We start from the raw sequence: 20,399 nt of genomic DNA on the forward strand, positions 1-20,399 counted from the left end.
AGTTCCTCCGTTCCTCACTACGAGGCATACTTTCCCGTCTCCCCTCCCAACTTGTATTTCGCTCGTAACACTCATTCATAAATAGGTCCGATTGACACACTTTTGGTAATTATGTCACTTTTGCATATACGAATAATTATGCCAGAAATTCAGGGGCGTGTTAAGGTCCAACTAAATGATGGTCAACAAATTTCCCCGTTTTGTCCCAACATCTGACGGGTAAAATGTTTCCCGTGAGGGAATACTCAATTTACATTACAATCACCAGTGGATCCAAAGTAACACTCACGCAATAAGTGTTAGGTATCACCAACAGCAGTTTCTGGTGTGCATTGTTGGTTATCATTTAGTTGGACCTTATTTTATGGTGAGGCATACCTACGTTTTCTGCAAGATACTTTACCCGAGTTAGAAACCTGACGGCTTTTGCACGACGTACCTCCAGCTCATTTTAGTAAATTAATTCGCGAAGTTCGAGTTCATCTGGATTCCTGGTTTCCTTGAGTTGCTTGCAAAAGTGAAAACTAAGAAATGGGTTTGTATCTTAAATTTTAATCATTAAAACATGTGACCCATATCTGACAAGAATCTAATTTTAACTATATTTGGTTATTTTAATAGCACCGAACCATTGATATGCCGGTTAAAAAAATACAAATAAAATCAGGTACTAATTTTTATGGTTTATAAGCTCGAGACCTCTATTCCTAAAGCACCTACGTAAACATTCATATCGCTTATAAGCAGCCCTAGCAGCTTTGGTGCGATCACCAAAAAGAAGAAGATAATTAAAGCTTTTCTGTAAGCAAATATGAGGGACGTAAATAGTGTGCTTTTGTACATCTTAATATTGCTAACAAAAGATAATCTAAATTAGTAGAGGTAAAAATAAATTAGTAGATACAGACTAATCGTTCTAACACCTCTATTCATCCTGAGCGTGATAAAATATGCGAAACTAAAGATCAAAGTCATATGAAATTCTCTTAAATGTGCGAAAGTCAATGAAAATACGAATGTTTCTAATAATTGAGACTGTTTCTGATGGTAATCAAAATTTTATTTTCCGATATTAAAAATAAGATTAGTTACGTAACAATTCGTAGCGCTTGAACGAACCCCCCTACCGCGTGACGTAATTTGTGAACAGCCCCTAAAAGCTCATTAAGGAACTTTTGTTGCTTTGTGAATTTCTCGCTTCACCGATAAAAGAACAACCGATGATTAAATAAGAAGTCATAACAACGGTTTTACGTACACTATAATACTTTAATAAAAACAAAAATTAAAATTTCGCGACATACATGTATTTCTGCTTATTAGCGAGTACACTGCCGTTCTCAAACGAAATACATAAGTTTATTAAAGTATTATAGTGTACGATAAAACTTAATTTCTCATTCTTGTTATTAACTACACTAGAGTAGAGAAAACGTCAACCGATGAATTCATACAAACAATTTGGTTCAACGAAGAATAACGTTCCTCAGTTTTTACTTTTAAGGAGTTGTACCGGTTTTTGGGGTAGTTATTTGGTGCCCATATCTCTGAAACGAAGCACTTAAGGACCCATGTTCATCACACATTTTCTACTCATTAGGACCCATAGAACACGCCCCTGAATATTTGACATACTTATCCGTTACATCTGTATAGTTTCCGCCATCTTTAAGTTGGAAAACCAAGATATTTTTGTTATTCAATAACCAGGGTTAAATATGTTTTAAACGTTACTATAAAAAGTGATAGTAGATAGGATAGTTTAAAAAATAATTAAAACTTACGTCTCCAATAGTTTCAAAATATTTAAAAATATTAACCTTTAGTTTAGAGCTTTACGAAAATATTTTGTATTGAAATGTAATTATGGGCATTTTGTAGTAAATAAAATATGTTTCAGAAAAATATTACCATCAATGAATTCAGGAACCAAGAATATAGACTACTGCAGTAGTGATGGAAGTTCATGATTTTGGAAATATTATCCCGAAGTTGTACATCAGCCTACCGCCGCCATTCTGTATCGTTTGCTACTTTAAAGATGTTTAGCGATTGGGCTTACTTCTTGTATATAAGGTATCCAGCATGCCGAGAGTATATTCCAAAATCATTTGATATTTTGAATTTAATATTTATATATTATATAGCATTGCTACTATTTCCGATTGCTTTAGTGAAATATGAAGTGTATGCATTTAGGAAAGAAACTGGGAGAGTGCACTCGTGGGGTTTCTTGTATACTGGATGAACTGCAGTGCCACGAAGTTCTGTAGGTGTCAAAGTATTCGAATTAAAAAAATGATTGTAATTATTTCAGTTAAAAATAATAAAAATTAATATTTTTCTAATATAAGTACATACTATATGAAACGTTTATCAAACTAAATATTTTAATTGAAATCGCAATTTTTAACAACCTCCCGGGCCCTAGGCTTAGCTTTATTATGGGGGGACTATAGCCTTGCTTTAGCCTAGTCTCAGGCTCCCCTAACCTATTGGAAACGTGCGGGCCCTAGGCTGAAGCCAACTGAAACCTTTTGGTTAATCCCGAGCGGTTAATCCGCCAGTGGTAAAACATCTGTAGTCCAAATGAAGCGGCCGTACCCATAGTACAATTTGGTCTAAAACAATCCCAAATTTTATTCCTCGGTCTTTTCAGCTGTAAATCCATATTTATTCTTTAGAAAAAATATGTAATTATTAGTATCAAACACTAGCGATGCTAAGAAGAGCACGCGCACGGTTTAAATTTGACATAGCTTTTGTTTTTATAAAATCTTTGTCAGGTGTTCTGATGTATCTCAGATGAAAGTGAAAAAGTTACAAACCATGGAGTTACTGGTCAGAAGCTAACAAACGTCAAATCCTTAGAAGGTACGATCGTCAAGAACATTTATTCTAAGTATAACTTTCGAGTTGAATATTCATTATTTACCAAATTCTGTAGTTCTTCTATAAGTTATCTTGTGTTATTATTTTTCTTCAGGTTGTCCTTATATCGATTTTTTTAAATATGAAAATTTAAAAGAAACCCAAGGCTTAATCGTTTGCAGCTATAATTTTCTACAGTGAGTAAAAGTAAATTTTTGGTACCGGTGATCACACGAATATTAAATGTTAAGTGTATTAGGTTGGATTGGTTGATATTTCTACCGCTTACGTACGGAGACATAAAAAAACTTATACTTTCAACGGAACATGTGGCGTCGCTTTAAAGGCATATTCAAAATATAGTCTCTAGTTTTAATCACATTCGGTTTCATATGACCTAAGCTTAGCCGTAAATTTTATTACGGAAATTATAACAAACATCTTTTCTATCAAACAAAAGAGAGTGAAAATCAGAAAAGGTACACATCTACGTTATGTTTATCAACAAATTATATAGCCGAGGAAGTATTTTTAAAGTGTTACTAGTTAAATTGGTGTTTCTATAAAATAAAACAATAAAAATTAGAAGTATAAAATGTTTTTATCCGCGTGCTTTACTATTTAGTTTTGCAAGCGGCTTTCAGATTCCGTAGGGGCTTGGGACTGCAGCACGTGCTCTCTACCCTGAAAAGCTACAGATAAGTGAAGTAGACAAAACATTTTCACATGACCTCCTGTATTTTATAGAAACACCTATTGAGAAATCGCCAGAACTTCTCGTAGGGTGATCAAATTAAAATATTTCGCGCTACGGCTAAGATAAGGGGCGATTCTTAGCTAGCTAAGCTAATACCCAAGGCACCACCTTAAAGGGAATAGAACCTCCAGCGCGTTCTTTATGGAAGACCCCATCAATTTCCTTTATTCCCTTCACAATCAGCGATTATCAGCGCCGCAGGTGTGAAAAGCCATGGGAATCAGCGGACAATATTGGAACCCTCGGAGGGCGACAGAAATACCAGAGGTTATATTCCCTTTAAGCTCAAGTCATTTAGCAACTGCTAATGTGTTTAAACATAGACTAATGGATTTGTATACCCCCGTACCAATGTGTTTAAACAGGTGGCCGGGTCACAATGCGTAGAAGGGTGGTGGCAAGCTCTTCATGTCACGCGAAAAAGCATCAAAGGGGATTTCTTTGGAGCCGCCACTGGCTTTTAAAAAAATCAGATGGGAAGAAACGGGTGTCCTTCAATTAGGGATGCTTCTCCAGATATAGAGTAGTATCTTTGGCTTTGACAAGCATTTTATGTTGGCCGTGATACTGAAATCTCTAAATAACCTCTTTAGTAACATAAGGGGACAACAAGAAAAAACGACCATCATTTTTATTAAAGAATGTATTTCATTATACCTAGGGATAATGACTATGTTCGTACGAAGTTCAGAATTGCTTAAAAATCCTCCTTACAGCAAGCTCCCCCCCCCCCCCCCCCAGACATAACCTGGTTCCCGAAATCTTACGTCTTCCGACGCGATTGAAGCACAAGATGGTGACGTTTTTCTGCCCCCCTCTAGTGCCGCGGAAAATTTTACCATGATACACGTGGATCTTCTCTTCGTAGTCATTATCCCTAATTGTAAATTGATTTATATAAAACCGATACTAGTCATGGTTAAGATCAAGTCACGTAACTAATTTGAAATTTTTCAAGGGTTACGAATAGATGTTCCCATACGCAACTGGAGAAGAGCGCCGCATGCTTGATACTATTTGAATATTTTCAAGAAGGGAAAAAGAAACCATAAACAATATTTTGAAATAACAATTAAGCATCAATTTATCATTGGCTTTAATGTTACATTTGCATCAATTCGGAAATTCCACTAACATGAAAAAGAGCACCCAAAATCTATAAAGTCAGGTATCTAAGAAAAAGATGTATTGCTTCAAAAATACGATCAACTCGAATGAAATTAAACTGAAAAATTACTTGACATCATTCGACACAAATGACAAAATTCATCTACCTTGCTTTGTCCGCATTCAGAAACTAGACGCTAAAACGATCGAAGCACGAATAAAACAGAATAATTATGAAACTGATGACGAACCAATCGACTTAAGCGTCACTGAACAATCGGAGGAAGAGGAGTCTAGAGTGAAACATTTTCGCTGTACCTACTGCCCATACACTACAAGGGTTAAATATCGTTTAAAGCTACACGTAAGAAAGCACACTGGCGAGAAACCATATTCGTGTTCTCAGTGTGATTCGTCTTTCGCCGTGAGGGCTTCGTTAGTTATCCATCTTAGAGTTCATACTGGCGAAAAGCCGTTTCCATGTTCGGAATGTAATTTGTCTTTCAAGATTAAAAGCCAGTTAGTAGAACACATGAGGGTTCACACCGGCGAGAAGCCGTATTCGTGCACGTATTGTAAGTCCTCTTTCGCTCAGAGGGGAGGTTTAAATCGCCATCTGCGATTGCACACTGGTGAAAAACCTTTTGTGTGTTCCTATTGCGGTCTCTCTTTCACTCAGAAGATCCATTTAATTGGTCACGAAAGAGTTCATACTGGAGAGAAACCGTTTTTATGTTCACACTGTGATCTCACATTCAACCAGAAAAGTTCTTTAAATTTTCACTTGAGAATTCACTCTAACGAAAAACCGTATTTGTGTTCGCGATGCGGTATGTCTTTCGCGGCAAGGTCCCAATTCACTCGCCATCAGAAGACTCATCGGGGAAACGATGAAACCGATTCGGTAAAAAAATTGTACTATTGTACTCATTGCACCTACAACACCGCGTGGAAATACAATTTAGATACTCATCTACGAAAGCACACGGGAGAAAAACCATATTCGTGTTCGCAATGTGAGAGCACATTTTCGACAAAGACGGGATTAAATACCCATATGAAGATTCACACTGGTGAAAAGCCGTTTAGTTGCCCGCATTGCTCTACCTCTTTCGCCACGATTTCGACGCTCAATAGCCACGTCAGAATTCACACTGGGGAAAAACCGTATCGCTGTCCGCAGTGCGATTTCGGTTTTTCGCAAAAGAGCAATTTGAAAAGGCATTTGCAGAAACACTCTGAGGACGAAGCTAAGTCTGCAGAAAGACAATTTCAGGCGTTTTCCAATCCGTAGAACTCGACTTTAGGCAACACTGTTTACCCAGACCGGTCGCCAATAAAGTTGCTCCGTGTGAATGGACAAAGAATTTGCACAATGTGGCTGGTCACACAAACACTTTTTAACCAAGTTTTAAAGAACAAACGGTTATTCCGACCGATAAACTTGAAAATTAAATTATAATTAATATAAATAATCTTTACCTAGCATATTATTTAATATTTTTCTTAAGATAAATAAACTATATTTCGAGGGATTGATCACAACGAATAATCGGCGTAGAAGCCTGTAACTTAGACTGTACTAAAACGAGTACTCCTACTCTGTACTAGGTGTATACAATTTATAGAAGTAGTTACACCCTAGCTATTTCTATATAATTCGGTTTATTTCTCATAGGATAATAAACTTTCTTTTCATATACTAACATAATAATGTTTAGCAATAGAAATCTGTATATAAGAGCTTTTAAAGAGTGTTTTATGTGTAGATATGTAAATATGATACATTTTAGAAAAGAACTGTAATAAATCACAAAGAAAATCCGTGTTCATTCTATTATAATATCCTATATTCCTGATGATGGCACTAACACTGCCAAAACTGGTCGTTTTTAATATTATGTTAATAAAAAAAATTATACTTACGCAATAATTCGTGTATTTGTACTTCCTGGTTATCCGTGTTTATTCCCCCTCTAGAAGGCACTACTTGTAGCTGAAAAGTGGTAGACCTTTCGTTCAAAGTTTCTAGGCCTATGTTTATTTAAGAATATCAATGTCTTTATTTAGACGTCATGGTTGTAACCCGGCCACCTGAATTAAAGGCTTCAAAAGTCGCTTGATGACTTAGGCCTACGGTGGTGCCTTGGGTATTAGCCTAGCTGATTATTATTATTATTATCTCCCGCCATGAGAAGGTGGAAGGAAAAATATCACCGGCTTGTGCTTCAATCGCGTCGGAAGACGTCAGTAGATGGTTTCTTTTCGCCTGTTCTCGGAGTAAAAGTGTACTCTATTTAACCTAAAACATTTTATTCGCCTGTTCCGGGGACGATAGTTACCCCGCCCCATAAACTATTCGCATGTTCCTGAGTATTAGGACCACTCTTTTTACTCCTTCTGAATAGGAGGAGTAAAGATAATAAATCGGATTTTGTCGTGTGCTATAGAGGTGAGCGGGCGCACCACTTTTAGCGGGCTCGGACGCCCGCGGGCAGAGTCCCTATAGGCACAATCCCTGTTAATGATGTTTGAAAAACATGAAACGGGTCATATTTGGCTACGGGCTCTTGCCCGTTTACAATATCGGGCTTCCTCCCGAAAGGAAAGTGTTTTATCAAATGCAGGCCCCCAATGGCGCCCGTAAGAATACATTTTGCAGGCAGATTGGCGTTATTGTGTTTGAAATGTTTTTTAAGTGAAACGATGGGCTAATTATGGGGAATTTTATTAAGTGCAGGCGGTTCTAAGGTCATACATGTATAATTTTGTATATCAAATCCAATTTAAAATTTGAGGGCTGACGCCTGTGTTTCGTAATGCAGCATGGTTTGTATCCGCGATAATAAAATCCTATTGCTGAAGCCCGCGATAATAAAATACATATTACTGAGGCTCGCGATAGTAAAATACGCATTACCAAAAACAGTGATACTAAAATACTAATACCGAACCGCCAAAATAATACTTATACTGAAGATCTTTATAGTGAAATCGAAGTACTAAAGCCCCAGATAATCAAGTCCTGTTACAAAAGCGCGCAATAAACAACGATAATTTGCAAAGCCCGTGATCTTACACGATAATGGTAAGTATAAAATTTGAACAGGTAATATTGCAGATAAATCGAGGTGCAGGTTTGCAACGAAGCCCTCCTAAATGCGTATAGGTTGTAAACTGGTACGAAAGTCGATTTTGGCTCCTTGTCCGAATATTTTGGGAGCTGGATCTGCCAAGCACTAGTTTTTCAAGCCCAAAAACTTAAATTTTGAAGTTCCAATTTCGCCGCTAGGGGACACAGCTTCAGAGTGGCGCACCCAGCCATTTTAAATGAAATAAATATGTAATTTTTAGTTTCATCTAACCATTATATAATTTTAACGAAAAATAGTATCGCGCGTCATAACGTCGTCTGGTCTGTCGTCTTCCGTCCTCCCTCTCCCGACGAAAGGGAAATTGAGTCTCCACTGACTTTCGGAATCGACCTATTCTAACTTTTATTCTCGAGTGAAGGTAACAATAGGTGTTAAAGTGTAGCAAATTTCTTAACTCACTCACGGGGAAAGAGTTCGTTTTACCCCCCAATTCCTTTAAGTTTGTAAATAAGTTATTTTCGGCACTATTATCCTGCTAAGCTACATCTTTAAAGTAGGAAGATTGCCATTAAAGGAAGATTAAAGAACACTTATCTTCCAGATATAAATTATATACTTCTGGCGTAGCTTGTTTGGTTTATGAGTGAAGCGACGGTGAATAAATGGTTCATAAACATGATTGACAGATTCAGGACACTAATGTAAATTTGTAATTTGTACACGATGGAAGCCAGGCTATAGGGCTGTAATTTAGCAAACTCTATTTATCAGTGTATGAAATTCAGTATTAAATTTGCAATCCACTAATTTCAAAATGTTATTATTTGAGGCTTGGAAATACTTTGTTGTCTCTACGTGTATGAAGCAAAATTTTCTATAATGACAATTCCAGGAGGGGGGGATATGAAATCTTAGTAAAATCAACAAAAACCCGTAAAACTATATAACTGCGGCGGACGATTAAATTGTTTACGCACTGTGCAACAGTCTATTCGTAGCATATTCGTAGAACCAAGGTCATTACAGTATACCAAAGTGACCCCGACGTTTTTTTTCTGTGTTCATAGTATAGTAAAAATCAGTTTGATTTCTTAGAAATACAGAAAAGACAGACTAATCGTTCAAGGTGAATTTGACTATAAAACATATAATTAAAATAATTATATGATAGCTGCCGGGGGCACAACAAATTTTAACTTTCGTATCAGACTAAAGACTTGCTAATTATTAATTTTAATGTCAATAAGTACCAACTTAGAAATTAACACCTCGGGGTGGCGCTAGCAACATCAGTTACATGTTTCTTTTATACTATAAGAGATGAACGGGCCACGTGGGTAAGTAACGTGGACTGACGAAAAATGGTAAAACGTCCATCAAAGAAGGGTAAATTAGGCTAAACCCTAACAAATGTGAAAACATTATAAAACGATACGCGAACCAATAGGTCTTCGTGCTAAAAATAAATGCGCGAAACTCCGACGACATAGACCTTGGAGTCAAAAATATAAAAAAACACTTTAAATAGCCAGAAATTCCAACAGTATTTTTGACTCGAAGACCTATGTGGTCCGAGTTTTGTACATTTTTTTGCTCGAAAACCTATCGGTCATTAACAAAGTTAATGAAACGTGATTATTATATGTCAAACAAAGTCGGATTACATTCTTTTCTCAAACTGGGTTCAATACGCGCTTCAATATGGTCGTCACCGTTACAATTACTTTTGGTCGGTTATGACATGAACATACCATTCACTCTAACAATTGAACTCACGAGGCTAGTGCGTTCAGTTGGACAGTAAAGTTCGCAAGAGACTAATCGGGGTTGAGAGATGTATAAAGACTACGCCCATGGGTGGGATACCAAAGGAAGTATGACCACATTATTTGACCTCATGAGACCCTTAAATCCCCTCCCTCCCTAAATGCATAGGATATGTCAAGATTGCCGTCTACGCGGCGCTCGCTACCTGATAGCAAGAATCAAGCATGTCGAGATACGTTACTTTTGAAAGTATTTCGAAATAAGAATCCTCAAGTGAGTTTACATAATAATGACTCAATACGTCACTTTTAATATCAATTTAAACCATCTTTTTGTACCCATCCATTATAAGATTATCATTGTTATTATTCTAGATTTAAAACTCGTTTCTCTCAAATAAAGGTATTTAGATTTGCTTGCCTTTCCTATTACTATATTTTTCTTAACTGTAGATGACGTTACATCGACGTCAAATATTTCGAAAATTGCGCTGTTGCTAGTACAGCCAAGCCAGATGAGTATATTTGGTCCGAGTAAATGGCGTATAACAATATTATTAATTAATGTGTAATCGATATACACTCTAAGAAAAAAGGCTCCATGTAGGTCGGAAAAAGGGTTTTCAAAAATGTCCCTTATTTCGAACCCTTTTTTGGCCTAGTTAGAACCTATTTGAAAGGTTCCATTAATCATCACCAAGGGTTTTTATCGAACCCCCTTATGGTTTTATTTAGCATTGTCAGGGGTTCTGCCTGAAGCCGCCTTGGGTTCGATTTGACCGCCATCACGGTTTAATCTAGCGCCGAAGGGGGTTCCAGCTTAAACCGCTTACGGTTCCATCTAACACCATCAGGGGTTCAATTTTAAGCCCTTTATGGTTTCATCAAGGGCCGTCAGGGGTCCCTCTTAACACCCCTACGGTTCTACCTGACGCCGCCTCGGGTTCGATTTGACCGCCATCACAGTTCCATCTAGCACCGAAGGGGGTTCCAGCTTAAACCGCTTACGGTTCCACCTAACACCATCAGGGGTTCAATTTTAAGCCCTTCGTGGTTTCATCAAGGGCCGTCAGGGGTCCCTCTTAACACCCCTACGGTTCTACCTGACGCCGCCTCGGGTTCGATTTGACCGCCATCACGGTTTCATCTAGCGCCGAAGGGGGTTCCAGCTTAAACCGCTTACGGTTCCATCTAACACCACCAGGGGTTCAATTTTAAGCCCTTTATGGTTTCATCAAGGGCCGTCAGGGGTCCCTCTTAACACCCCTACGGTTCTACCTGACGCCGCCTCGGGTTCGATTTGACCGCCATCACAGTTCCATCTAGCACCGAAGGGGGTTCCAGCTTAAACCGCTTACGGTTCCACCTAACACCATCAGGGGTTCAATTTTAAGCCCTTCGTGGTTTCATCAAGGGCCGTCAGGGGTCCCTCTTAACACCCCTACGGTTCTACCTGACGCCGCCTCGGGTTCGATTTGACCGCCATCACGGTTTCATCTAGCGCCGAAGGGGGTTCCAGCTTAAACCGCTTACGGTTCCATCTAACACCACCAGGGGTTCAATTTTAAGCCCTTTATGGTTTCATCAAGGGCCGTCAGGGGTCCCTCTTAACACCCCTACGGTTCTACCTGACGCCGCCTCGGGTTCGATTTGACCGCCATCACGGTTTCATCTAGCGCCGAAGGGGGTTCCAGCTTAAACAGCTTACGGTTCCATCTAACACCATCAGGGATTCAATTTTAAGCCCTTCATGGTTTCATCAAGGGCCGTCAGGGGTCCCTCTTAACACCCCTACGGTTCTACCTGACGCCGCCTCGGGTTCGATTTGACCGCCAATCACGGTTCCATCTAGGGGGTTCCAGCTTAAACCGCTTACGGTTTTACCTATCACTTCCAAGGGCTCTTTTTCAAACACACCACAGTTCAACCCAGCACCCCATATGTCCTTTATTAGCCATATACAGTTCTAGAAAGGGCCTCTAGGGGTTAATGTTTAAACCCGTAACGGTTCTACTTTTCCGGTTAAGAGATGAGGTTCATTTTTAAGCCCTTCACAGTTCTAAGTACCACCTCAACGTTTAAATATTGAAAACCCAGAATCTCCTGGGATTCTATTTCCACACTCTATAGTTCTATTTAGCACCTTCAGAAGTACGGTTCCGCCCTTCACCACAGAGAATACTACTTCAAATCCTTTAAGATTGTATTGGGTTTGCTTTAAATTATATACCTTAGGTTTATAAGCCTAGTGTTCTTTATGAGTTCTATTCCCATTAGCAGGATAAATCATGAAAAAAGTATTCTTATAAGTCAAAATAATAGTATTTATTTTTCTTTTATATACCTAATTTGCCAACAACGTTGCAGAGAGCAATTGCCATTTTTTGGGGTATATTCCAAAAATTACCTTTTAGAAGTACTCCAACATTTTACAAAATATTTTGGGGTATTGTAGCTGGAAAACAAAGTACGAAGCAAAAAGACAAACAATTCCTTTTTTTAAATTTGAGATATCTTCATCCGAAACAATAGCGTTGCGTGACGTGCTTCGGTTCAGCCTAAAAGAAAAAGATCAGATGTTTGGTATGATAACTAAGAGTTTTTATCCATGATGTTGAGTCACCCATCATTGATAACAAATTCCCTCCGAAATAAAGAGAGCGTCTTTTATTACACAATTATTTAGTTAAATTTTAAATATGCTACTTAAAAATTGTACGTTTAACACCCTAATTACGTATAATCTAATACTAACACGATAAATAAGACATTACTCAATAAAATTGGTTGCGGCTATTTGTGCATAAATTACTAATAGGGACTTGGCAGCATGACGTAGGTCACCTATGCTTTTTTCAATTGAAGAAAAAAAGGATACCAGCATGGCGGCCATAGCAAAAGGTGTGACGTCATGCTGCCAAATTGCCAAGTCCCTATTGAAAATTTGAAAATCGATGGTATTTTATTGCGCACAGTATTAAAATCAGTTAAAAGACCGACTGTAGTTTCTGCTTGTTTAGGCCTAGTGCCGTTGATTTTAAAAAAATTGATTTGTAGGAAATTACTCGTAAATTACTTCGTAGAAGAAAATGCTTCTTCGTCCCCTCAATTCTTTCACCAACTTTAAACGCCACTGAGCCGATCTAACTGTACACCAAAACCGCGAAACAAAAATGGTAGACCGTAGACGGGAATTTGGACACGAGAAAAATTTACAAAAAAAGGATTTCGTTTTGAAACGAAAGGGAAACAACGGTCAGCTTCAAGACATTTTAACCGCTCTTTGCCCTCCCGGGGTCTCCATCTCATAGGCGTGCGCAGATCTTCTCGCCAGGTGCAGTCAATTAAATATTTTCCTCACCCATTTATTATTAAAATCTTTTTAAAGTTATATTGAACGTTAAAAATCGCTCTACAGTGACTATAAATTTCCATGTTAAAGATCCATTAGTCAAAAGCGAAGAGCACGGTGTCTAAAGAAACGTTTTCAGAGTAGATAGGACAATTATATAGTCCACTAACCGCTATGCGATTAATCAAGTTAAAGATATATGTCAGGGCCACGCCAACGGGGTTATATGTGGGGATAGGGAAGGGATACCGTTGGCGGAAGTATAACAACCACCAGTTGGGTAATTGGTGGTCGTCCTCTAGCGGTCATTCTCATTATCTCCCTCTCAGAGGCTTTGGATTTCGATAGTGCACCACACTCCGACTTCACGGAATATTCGTCTCATATCGTGTGCCATTGTCGTCTGTAAGCTGAACTCACCGAAGTAGCATACGAAGATTGTCAGGCGTTTTATAGAAACTTATATATTAGATATTTTAAAGTAGTATACAGTGTATTTAATGTAATCAAAAGTGACATAATTACAAAAGTGTGTCTATCGGACCTATTTCTTAATGAAAGTTACGAGCGAAGCACAAGTTGGTAGGGGAGAAGAGAAAGTATGCCTTTGGGAGGAAAGAAGTTAAAACAAAGAATTAACGCCATGTAGTGAGGAAAGGAGGAACTAACGAGGAGACGACCCTAGGTGGTTCTCACCGATTTGGTTCAAAGTTGGAGGATTGTTAGACCTAGATGTAACATGAAACCCGTTAAAGGGAAAAGTTACGCTGGGCTTCCATTTTGCCATGGCAACCAAAAATGTTTTTGACAACATAAAATGAGAAAAAGTCTATGTAAAATAACATGCGAAAATTACAAATTCTAAAAACTCCAATAATTCAAAAAAAAATATTAAAAAAAAAATTGTAAATTTTACATTTTTGGATTACTTTGGACAAATAGGGGGGAATAAAAACCATTTTGGGTGAGCTCGAGCTAATTTTAATAAATAGGTCGAAATTTTAGCTATAATACAAAATATTTGTAAAACTTATGCCGTGATAACTGCCATATATTTTCGCCGATAAATCTTAAAATTTCTTAATTACATTATCTGAACGATGTAAACAGATTTTTAGATATCGATAGAAAAACGACGCCATTTTATAAAATGGCGGATACAAATATAAATCATGGTGCAATAAGTTAGGTAATTTATATCCGATTAACTTAAGATTTTACGTTACATTATCTGCCCGAATGAATTTGTACTATAGATTTTTATAGAAATCCGACACCATTTTGGAAAATGGCGGATATCAATAAAACTCATCGTGCGATAAGTTCCGTAAATATTCGTCGATTAATCAGAAATTTTCTACGTTTCATTATCTGCCCGAGCTAATTAGACCTATGGGTTTTCCAATAATAATCCAACGCCATTTTGAAATATGGTGGATATAAATATACCTTATGATGCGATAACTGCCGAAATTATTTGTCGACTTACGTGAAATTTTCTACATTACATTATCTGACCGAATAAATAAGCCCCTTACATTGTGACGCCATTTTACAAAATGGCAGATATCAATATCTCATAATGCGATAACTGCCGAAATTATTTGTCCAATTACTTGAAATTTTCTACTTTACATTACCTATTAAAGATAATAAATGCTATTCATTTTAATAAAATTCGAGGCCATTTTGGAAAATGGCGGATGTCATATAAGTTCCGTAATTATTCGACGATAAATCAGAATTTTTCTGTTTCATTAAATGATCGAATAAAAAAGTCCTTTCTATTTTGAAAGAATTCCCAAGCCATTTGGCAAAATGGCGCATGTCTGAGAAGTTCCGTAATTATTCGTCAACTATTCTGAAATTTTCTATTTCTGACCGAGTAAATTAGTCCTATTTCTTTTGAGAGAAATAGTCCGTTTTTCAAAATAACGCACATCAATGTATTCCTTGGTGCGATAAATTCTGTATTGTTATTGTTAAAAAAATTATAGGAAACTTCATATAAAATGGGTAAATTTTAATACATTTCGGCAAAATCCAATAATATTGGGTAAGTTCTTATATCATTGGATTAATAGAAAATAATGATGGTTAAATATATCATTGAGGCATAATTTGGGTAAATTGAAATATTATTAAATTAGTTCAATTGGCATTGTAGAATTATTGGTAATTCGGGAAATTATTGGTAAAGCAGAAAGTGGTTGTAATTCCGGAAATTTTGGAAAATTTGGAAAATTATTAATAATTTGGGAAATAATTTGTAATTTGGAAAATTATTAGTTATTTGGGAAATAATTGGTAATTTGGGAAATATTTTGTTATTCTGGAAATTATTGGTAATTCTTGAAACTAATAGTAATTCTTGAAACTAATGGTAATTTTGGAAATTATTGGTAATTCTTGAAACTAATAGTAATTCTGGAAACTAATGGTAATTCTAGAAATTATTGGTAACTCGGGAAATTATTGGTAACTCGGAAAATTATTGGTAACTCGGGAAATTATTATCGCATTATGAGATATTGATATCTGCCATTTTGTAAAATGGCGTCATATTTCTATCACAGTGTAAGGGGCTTATTTATTCGATCAGATAATGTAATGTAGAAAATTTCACGTAAATCGACTTATAATTTCGGCAGTTATCGCATCATAAGGTATATTTATATCCACCATATTTCAAAATGGCGTCGGATTATTATTGGAAAACCCATAGGTCTAATTCATTCGGGCAGATAATGTAACGTTAATCGGATATAAATTACCTAACTTATTGCACCATGATTTATATTTGTATCCGCCATTTTATAAAATGGCGTCGTTTTTCTATCGAAATCTAAAAATCTGTATACATCGTTCAGATAATGTAATGTAGCAATTTTAAGATTCATCGGCGAAAATATATGACAGTTATCACGGCATAAGTTTTACAAATATTTTGTATTATACCTAAAATTTCGACCTATTTATTCAAATTAGCTTGAGGTCACCCAAAATGGTTTTATCCCCCCCTATTTGTCGAAAGTAATCCAAAAATGTTAAATTTACTATTTTTTTTATTTTTTTTAAATAATTTTTTTTTCGATTTATTGAAGTTTTGCACAGGGGGGACCCTGAGAATTTGTCATTTTCGCATGTTATTTTACATAGACTTTTTCTTATTTTATGTTGTCAAAAACATTTTTGGTTGCCATGGCAAAACGAAAGCCCAGCGTAACTTTTCCCTTTAACGGGTTTCATGTTACATCTAGGTCTAACAATCCCCCAACTTTGAACCAAATCGGTGAGAACCACCTCAGGTCGTCTCCTCGTAAGTAGCACTGATCAAAGCTAGTGTATTTTATGATTTATCGTCGTTATGTGGAGATGCTATCGCTATCTACCTACGATATTATAAAATAGACTGAAAAAAACAGCCAGAAAGTGCAACAATAAATAGTTTTTTATGTAGTTGATCTCGAGCCGAGCATTCATTAAAACTTAAGCATATGTAACATAATTACTCATAAGTATGCCACTAGCTCTATTTCTTCACTAACGGTTTATTTCGTTAATATTTCGTAATATTTGATGTCATATTTGACGTCATCGAATCTCAAATGCCGATAATGCCGTCGTATAATTAGCTCTACGTCTGATAAACCGACGGCCATTATTTTAGTAAACCAACCGGTTTGAACAACCAAGGCTTAGGAGCTAAGATTAACTACAATATAGTGTCAAGTTTTGTTAATGTAATTAATTTGCAAATTAATGAAGTTCTCGGAGACTCACGTTCTAAAATAAATTTGCATTGTCAAATTAAAGGTTTATTGAAAAAAATAGTTGAAATTCAGGTGAGCTTTTCTGGCGCATCTACAAGGTTGGAGTCTGTGCAGATTCTTTTGAGCCTAGGCCTAACTCTTCTAGGCTTGATATGGGTTTTAATAACGCTGGTGAAATATCCTTCTCGATTTAGAGGTTTTCCATTGGCTTAAATAAATTTGTTACTAGCCAATAGTGTGACTCCCAAAATTACTAGGATGAATAAAAAGGTTAAAATCTAACGTAGTCCACCTTTTTACTGGTTCGTGGTGAAACAAACCATTAGTGAAGAGTATAAAGATAAACCATTCGGGAAACGTAATAAACTCTAACAACCGAAAATAAAACCATTGCAATTTTCAATAAATCCATATTTTAAAGAACCTTTTGGAGTTCTATTTAAAATCTTGGCTTCAATAAAAAAGCCCGGGACTGCAAGTGGAACCCCTAGGTTCCAAGAAGAACCTATTCGTGTTAACGTCGAAACCCCAAGCTTCCGTGATAACCCTATATGATCCAACGCGAACCCCCATAAGGTTCCATAAAAAAAAATTGGTTTTATAACGAACCCTAAAATTCCGGGAAAACCCCGATGGTTCCAAGAGTAGCCCAGAGGTTCTACAAAGAACCATTTATCTCAAGAAATACCCGCTAACGGTTCTACAAAGAACCCTTGGGTTTTAAAAGACACCCTTTAAGAACCCTTTTTTCTAAGAGTGTATATCGCGGGCAGTTAACGCCATAACAATGGAGGTTTCTGCACTGTTGTTGTAATACCGTCTTGCGACTGTTAAATTTGTACGTTACAAGCTCGCGCCCAATATATGTTGCTATTTCATAATCCGACCCGAAATAAGTGCTCGCGCAGTACCCAATTACCTGCCCGTGGAGGTTTGTAGTGTTCTAGCCCACGCCTGAAATATCCCGCGGGCGTAACACCGTATGCCAACATACGCTTGTTTCAATGAATCAGTGAACCTGCCCGTGCCCGCTTTTATTTTGTCTGATAGGGAGTCCGCTCGCCCGTTTTTTCAAAACGCAAGGTTTTTTAAATATGCGCCTGCATAAGTAACGGGCCGACCTTATTCGACCCGCGGGCTTTGACGGATTTCGGGCGGCCCGCTCATCTCTAGTGTGCTAGCCAAAATTTATCTGCTAAAAACGCCACAGGCAGCCATTTTGGAAAAACGTTTTTACCCCAACTCAGAATCGGAGTAACATGACGTAATCGCGTTACTCTTCTTACCCTACTCCGAAATCCCGGAACAAGCGATAAGAAACCACCTAGTGTTAGGAAGCCCATGAGAAACCGGCCTGAGTGCAAGGTTCATACAGACCTGGAAAACCTTAAAAAACTGGAAATATCAGGGAATTCGATTATCGACAGAAAAGTCAGGGTAATTCCCATTTTTTGTAAAATAGTGGTAAATTTTTCAGTGACTTTCCCTAATGAGTACAAACTTACTTTTTTGCACCAATTGACTTAATTACACCTTGTATATGATAAAATGGATCCAATTTAGCTGAAATGATAATCATAAAATTAGTTACTCTGTAAATCTTAGTTTAAATTGTGGTTATCTGGCAATTGGAAATATCATTGAAATCGGGTTGCCATTAGTTGTATAAACCCTGTGAGTGGATTGTTTTTAGGAGGAAGTAGCTTACTCTTCGAGCATGAGGGGGATTTTGGCAACGCTCAAAATGCTCTCAACATATCGGCTGTCCCATGGCAAAACCTTTTAACCAACACGATCGTAATTGAGATATTTGACTTTTTCAAAACCTAAGTTATAAGATTTTAACGCGGTTTTTAATGCGAAAATTATAAAATCCAAAACCATTTCTTAAGTCATAAATAGTTAAATATTTATGATTTTTACCTGAAACTTTTACAGTACTTTTGATTGTTTTTTTGAGTTTTGAAATTTAGCTTTAATTAATTCCGTTGTGGTTGGCTATAATTAAATGTAAACTATGTTATTATCTATCGAATGAGGTCTTGCGCAACATTGTGGGTTAATTATAACAAAATATATATCCCGAAAAGCTTAAAAGGTCAGATTTGACCCAAGGGGGCGGAAACGGGGAAAGGAACACTCGGATTCATGGGGACTTTTGAGATTTTCGTAAGGGCATCATATACTAACTTTATGCAAAAGTTCATCTGTCTCCTAATTTATTCCAGGTTAATGTCTAGATTTCCTGGACTAATTATAAAGTAGGACTCTAGAATGTATTAGTTCGTATTTCGTATTTCGGCCGCTAGGAGCGCTGTTATTTATTTTTAAAGGTAAAAGTCGGGCACTTGCGCTTGTTCCATAGGTGCTCCTTCCGCTCGCATTCATCCATTGGCCATTTTTCTAAACAGATCACTGTTTAAACTTCTGGAATACGACGAATATAAGAAAAAACATTTTGGTTAATCGATTGGTTTTTTTTCATAATGGATGAAAATGGGAAAAACATATTTAAAATTGATGGTTTTGGAATATTACGGAACGGTAATGAATGGGATGAGACTTTTCAGTTAAAATTTAATGGAAATGGATTTTAAGTTAAAAATACGCATTTATTTCTTTTGTTTAATATAATACTGACAATATGAAAATATTTACATCTACTCTTTATACCTTAACCCGCAGTACTATTTATCAGTAGTCTTGTCAGAAATTCGTCCAGACTAATTAAAATGTGACTAGAGAGCTGATTGTTTAAAAATTTAAAAACAACCATGAAATTATACCAGAAGTACATGAACCGAAATTATCAGCGAGCGCTTTTTTCGGGGGATACGTCTTCTTTGTACGCCAGGGGGAGGGTGGAAAATTTACCTTCGTTTATTTCGAATATATCCGAGTGTTAACTAGTTCGCCATCTAGTGAGGTCAAATGTATCGTTTTCCTTAGAAAAATCAACGCGAAACGTCGTCTGTCAACCGAGGCTTAGTGTATGTAAGCTTAACGTCTGTTAGTTAATAATATAAATTAATTCGTTATTTGGGAAACCTTACGCGTCCGTTTATTTTGGAAATATCTGTTAGAGCTTCTGAAGTATACTCAATGCCGTTGACATTTCTAGTCGTTTAATTATATTGCAAAGTACCCATTTATCTCTTAATTTCGGCTTGTTTTGTAGAAAAAATTGCTTTTCGTATTAAATTTTAACCACTTATAAAGGAAAATTATCGTGCTTTTAATTTTTTACACAAAATGATGAACGCTAAGCACCTTTTTAATTAGTGTTAACACAAAAGTTTACCTAGGCAACACCAGGTGGCGTATTCAAACGCTCACTCCCGAGAAAGAGACATACCGCGTTTAAGCAGGGCCGCCTTATCCATAAGGCAGACTAGAGTAAGTGCCTAGGGCCTACGAAAATGTTAGGATACATTAGGGCTAGAGACGAGTCGGGCCCACTTTTTTTTCGGCCCGACCCGACCCGAAATAATTAAAATTAAATTTTGCCCGACCCGAGTCACCCGACCCGGCCCGTAAAAAATTTAAATAATTTTTGCCCGACCCGACCCGACCCGATAAATTAAAAAATCGATTTTGCCCGGCCCGGCCCGGCCCGGAAACCCGATAAGACCCGAAGAACCGCCGCAACCCATAGAATGAAGCTCTTTTATTTTATTT

The 20,399-nt window shown here is 37.1% G+C and overlaps 1 protein-coding gene across 1 annotated transcript; it reads left to right on the forward strand.

Annotated features, from left to right (window-relative positions):
* Window positions 1-3,046: 3,046 nt before the first annotated feature.
* LOC149956225 (uncharacterized) lies at window positions 3,047-6,473 on the forward strand. The gene is made up of 2 exons (XM_090165432.1): window positions 3,047-3,068; window positions 4,587-6,473. The coding sequence occupies exon 2, from the start codon at window positions 4,812-4,814 to the stop codon at window positions 6,027-6,029; it is 1,218 nt and encodes a 405-aa protein (XP_090021558.1). The 5' UTR covers window positions 3,047-3,068; window positions 4,587-4,811; the 3' UTR covers window positions 6,030-6,473.
* The last annotated feature ends 13,926 nt before the right edge of the window (window positions 6,474-20,399 follow it).

The sequence above is a fragment of the Leiobunum rupestre genome, chromosome 2, assembly GCF_980474605.1.
Source record: "Leiobunum rupestre chromosome 2, qqLeiRupe1.1.hap1, whole genome shotgun sequence".
Lineage (NCBI taxonomy): Eukaryota > Metazoa > Arthropoda > Arachnida > Opiliones > Sclerosomatidae > Leiobunum > Leiobunum rupestre.